Genomic DNA, 4,966 nt, shown 5'->3' with positions numbered 1-4,966 from the left:
TTTATTTAAACTCCAAAGGCTCTGGATGTTGTGGGGCTGTGTTGGTTAACACGGCTCTGCAACATTGCGTAGACATCAGGGGCAGTTCCCCTGGAATGGCAGACTGGGGTGGTGGTCCCCCTATTTAAAAAAGGGGACCAGAGGGTGTGCTCCATCTACAGAGGAATCACACTCTTAAGCTTCCCTGGTAAGGTCTATTCCGGGGTTCTGGAAAGGAGGGTCCGTCGGATAGTCGAATCTCGGATTCAGGAGGAGCAGTGTGGTTTTTGCCCTGGCCGTGGAACATTGGATCAGCTCTATACCCTCAGCAGGATTCTGGAGGGTGCATGGGAGTTTGCCCAACCAATCTACATGTGTTTTGTGGATCTGGAGAAGGCATTCAACAGTGTCCCTCGGGGAGTCCTGTGGGGGGTACTCCGGGAGTATGGAGTACTGGGCCCTTAAATAAGGGCTGTTAAGTCTCCGTATGAGCCTGGTCCGCATTGCCAGCAGTAAGTCGGACTCATTTCCGGTGAGGGTTGGACTCCGCTAAGGTTGCGCTTTGTCACCAATTCTGTTCATAACTTTAATAGACAGAATTTCTAGTCGCAGCCAAGGTGTTGAGGGGATCTGTTTTGGTGGCCTTAGGATTGCATCTCTGTTATTCGCAGATGAATAACAGAGATGCAACAGTGGTTCTATTGGCTTCATCAGGGCATGATCTACAGCTCTCACTTGAGCAGTTCGCAGCCGAGTGTGAAGCAGCTGGGATGAGAATTAGTGCCTCCAAATCCAAGACCACGGTCTTGCACCGGAAAAGGGTAGAGTGCCTTCTCCGGGTTGGGGAGGATGTACCTTGGGGTCTTGTTCACGAATGAGGGGAAGATGGAGTGGGAGATCGATAGGCGGAGTTGTGCGGTGTCTGCTGTGAAGCGTGCTCTGTGCGGTCTGTTGTGGTGAAGAGAGAGCTGAGCCAAAATGCAAAGCTCTCGATTTACCGGTCGATCTATGTTCCTACCTTCATCTATGGTCATGAGCTTTGGGTCATGACCGAAAGAACAAGATCCCGGATACAGGCGGCTGAAATGAGTTTTCTCCGTGGTGTGTTTTGGCTCTCCTTTAGAGAGAGGAGCCAGTTGAAGTGGCTCGGGCATTTCATTCGGATGCCTTCTGGACGTCTCCCTGGTGAGGTGTTCCAGGCACGTCTCACCGGGAGGAGGCCCAGGGGGAGACCCAGGACAGGTGGGACTATGTTTCTCGGCTGGCATGGGAGCGCCTTGGGATTCCCCCGGGAGGAGCTGGCCCAAGTGGCTGGGGAGAGAGACGTCTGGGCCTCCCTACTGAAGCTGCTACCCCAGCGGCCCGACCCCGGATAAGCGGAAGAAGATGGATGGATGGATGGATGGATGGATGGATGGATGGATGGATGGATGGATGGATGGATGGATGGATGGATGGACATATTTTTATATATATATATATATATATATATATATATATATATATATATATATATATATATATATATATATACATGTATTTACAAACTAGACCTGCTATGGATATAAAGCCATTTAAATTTAAAATCTAAATTGTGATCGACAGGTTAAGTCATTTCATTTAAGGATCTAAGGCAAGAATTGATTAACAATGATACTTTATCTCATTGTAGAGATGTTTGCAAAGAAGAATAGGTAAAAACCTCGGTCCTAAGATGTGCAAACCTGTTAGAGACACACCCTTGAAGATTTGCAACCAAGCAACACCTTTCTAGATTTTATTTAAAAAAACAACAACTTTGTGTTAGTTTGTCAGATAGTTGCTCCGTAAATACCATTGGAGATTGTAGATGTTACCAACAAAATATTGTTACGTTCAGAAGGTGTGATTACTTTTTCAAGGCACTGTAGATGTCACTAACAGGAAATAATACAACACTTCAAACTTCTTCTCAAGTTAAAGTAAAGTGCACCTTTTATTGTCTTTTGCCGTTTCTGATATTCAGCCCTGTAAATATTTGCTCCATTTTCGTCACAGTCTGAGCTTTATTTAGCTCGGCTCTCCCACCACAACTCTTTCAGAATTCTCCAAATTGATAGATCTAAACTTTATAAATCAATCAAAAGGAGACAACGATCCACAGCAAGTAGAATATGCTCAACATATCTTAAACAGAACCATTTTAAGCAGCAGTAAAAGTACAGATCTGCATCATCTAAATCTTATAGCTCAGGAACTGAGGAGTCGTTCCACTAGCGAACACAGATCTAACAAAAAAGAAGCAGTGAAGTGAACTAAAAAGTGACCTAATGTAGAAAATGGTCGACTTATTTCTCCCATAAAAAATGCCTCTCCTTTTTGATCTTCAGCATCTATACACTAAACCTCTGTTTACACTGTAACATCGGGCATTGACTGCAGTGTGCGACCTGGTCCATAAACATTGTCTCTCTGAGAGGAGTGGGTTGCATTAGTCCAGGAAGCAGGTTTATGTAGGACTCAGCCGATGCCACGCTGTCACCACTTTCTCTGGGTGAGCCATCGTCTCCTTCCACTGCTCTACAGCTGCTGGGAGAGGACTGTCAAAGCCCAGCTGAACCTGATGCAAACAGAAACCAGAAGTTTATGACAACAGAAAGCAGCGCTGACAGATGGAAATCAGGTCAATGTTGGAGTCTCTCCTTAAACAGCAGAGCAATCATCACAAAATATTTTTGTTTTTTTACATTTTGTCTCATCTCAACCACAAACATAAAGCATTTTATAGAGATTTTATGCAATATGTCAACACAGAATAGTTCCTAATTTTAGAAATAAAAATTTGAACACTGAAAAGTGTGTTAGCAGTCCTCAGCCCTCTTTACTCTTATACCCCTAAACTGTTTCAAATGCAACTGAGTGCCTTCAGAGGTCACCTCATAAATAAATAGTGTTCAACTGTATCTCAATACAAATTCTGTGAGTTAGAAAACTAGCAAACAGCACTATCAGAAGCAATAAACACATCAAACAGGTCATAGATAAAGTGAACGAGATGTTTAAACCAAAGTTATATTATAAGTTAATATGCTAAGTTTTGAATGCCTCGAATAAGCTTTAATCTATCCTCTGACAAGGAGAATAGAGTATATGCAAGTTCACTGCTTGCCAGGGTAGATCTGCTGACAAAACACTGAAAGTAAGTCATATCTGCGGTGAGCTGCAGGTTATAGAGGGTAAAAAGCAAAAATGTAGAAGAAGGTGCTGTCATCAGACCAAAATTGAAGCTTTCAGTTTTTATGGAGCAATATAATGTAAGCCCAACAGAAAGCGAAAGAAAACATGATGATGGCAGCATCATGCTCTTGACACGCTTTCCTTTTAACAGGGACAGGGAAGCAGTTCAGGGTACACAAGAAGATGCAAGTCAATATTGGCAGAAATTCTGTTAAAGGGTGTAAAAAAAACTCAGGACTTGGGCGGAGCTTCACATTACAGCAGGACCATGGCCTCAAACCTGCAGCCAGTAGAATGCTTTATATAAAAGGATATTCAGCATAGTCCTATTCAATAGCCTAGTCAAAATTCCCAAGAACGATGGTTAAAAATTTCAGTCTTTATGTGTGAAAAGCAGGTAGAAACTAAATGCTTAAGTGTAGCAAATGGCTGTTCTAGAAATTATAGAAAAAAATACTGAACATTTTATTCATGCGTTACAAAGTTACTGGTATATATTGGTTTGTAATATGCAGAATCAAAATAATCAATTAAAGCAAAGTGAGAAATCTGATCATTGTATAACTAAATTCTTTTGATCACTCCTACCACCAGCTTTCAAAGTGTCTTAAATAAATAAAAGCCTCTCATTGTGACTGTCTACCTTGATCAAACCCAGCAATTACCACAGAGCAAAGACTGTTGATAAAGTAAAAACTTTAAAACTTTGGTCTGGGCAGATTCTAACATAAAAGCTGAGAAAAAGGTACTGTTTATTGACTGACCTGTCCAAGACACTGTTTCCTCCTGACAGAATTGCAGCTGTAGAGTCTGAGCGAAAGCAAGCAGGCGTGCTCCAGGGACGCCAACAGGAAAGGAAATGTCTCATCCCACCGACACTTTCCGCTTGATGCTTTTAGCGCTTGAGTCTTCTTCTTAATAGCCCCTTGTCCTAACTGCTGCATCTCAACTTTGACAAAAAAAACTGTGGGGAGGGCAAGAGGTCAGGTAAGCACACAGCCAGGAACCTAATTAATCATCTTACTTGATAAATGTCCAAAATATATCTTTACTTACCCTGGGGGAGAGGAGAGGATGAGGGTGGGAGGTTTTTAGCTTCAAGGACCTTAAGCTGGATGCGACCACTGACTGGCTGAAAGAGGGTACTGATATGCAGCTCAGAATTACACACCTGTAGGGACACATGGTTTGTTTCTTAACATCCTTTTGGTATTTTTCAATTTATAAGGCATCACATTATTGCTTTACATTGCCATTCAACTGGCTGAAAAGGAAAATGAATAAATGTAACTGTTGAGACACTCAATTCTGGGTCTTGTTCATTTTTTAAAATAGTAAGATGTGGACTTTTTCATTCCGGCCCGTGGCGGAAATATAGCTGAAGTTAATTTGTCACCGTGCTGAGGAGGAGAGAGAGTTGCAGCTAGAACGAACATCTGTACATGTGATATCACCAAGATGGCGCCGTGGACAGCTGCCTCTGTGTATTGGTGCACTCTCCTTTTTCTTCCCATCCGCTACCAGCCTTGTCAACAAGGCCCAGAGATTCCCATGACACTGCTTCTCTCCCTCCCCCATTCATGACCTACAAGCTACATCAACGTAGCATCTCCAGAACTCCTGCCTTAAATGAATGCAGAGCCTACTGTGTATATAGTATATAGCTATATACTATATATTTTATATAGTATAATATATGTTTTATAGTGTATATATATATATATATATATATATATATATATATATATATATATATATATATATATATATA

General features: G+C 41.9%; 1 protein-coding gene across 2 annotated transcripts in view; it reads right to left on the bottom strand.

Annotated features, from left to right (window-relative positions):
* Window positions 1–2,442: 2,442 nt before the first annotated feature.
* The window catches only part of tc2n (tandem C2 domains, nuclear), a 9,955-nt gene continuing 7,431 nt past the window's right edge, over window positions 2,443–4,966 (bottom strand). For both annotated transcript variants that reach the window (XM_015390090.1, XM_015390101.1), the window contains 3 exons: window positions 4,252–4,366; window positions 3,960–4,159; window positions 2,443–2,578 (listed from right to left, as the gene is read on the bottom strand). In XM_015390090.1, the coding sequence (XP_015245576.1) occupies window positions 2,468–2,578; window positions 3,960–4,159; window positions 4,252–4,366 (426 nt within the window). In that variant the 3' untranslated portion in view covers window positions 2,443–2,467. The remainder of the gene's footprint in view (window positions 2,579–3,959; window positions 4,160–4,251; window positions 4,367–4,966) is intronic.

The sequence above is a fragment of the Cyprinodon variegatus genome, unplaced genomic scaffold (assembly GCF_000732505.1).
Source record: "Cyprinodon variegatus isolate N-32 unplaced genomic scaffold, C_variegatus-1.0 Scaffold21, whole genome shotgun sequence".
In the NCBI taxonomy this organism is placed as follows: Eukaryota; Metazoa; Chordata; class Actinopteri; order Cyprinodontiformes; family Cyprinodontidae; genus Cyprinodon; species Cyprinodon variegatus.
Note: the sequence above shows the minus strand (reverse complement) of the source record. Positions and strands in the feature narration are given on the sequence as shown.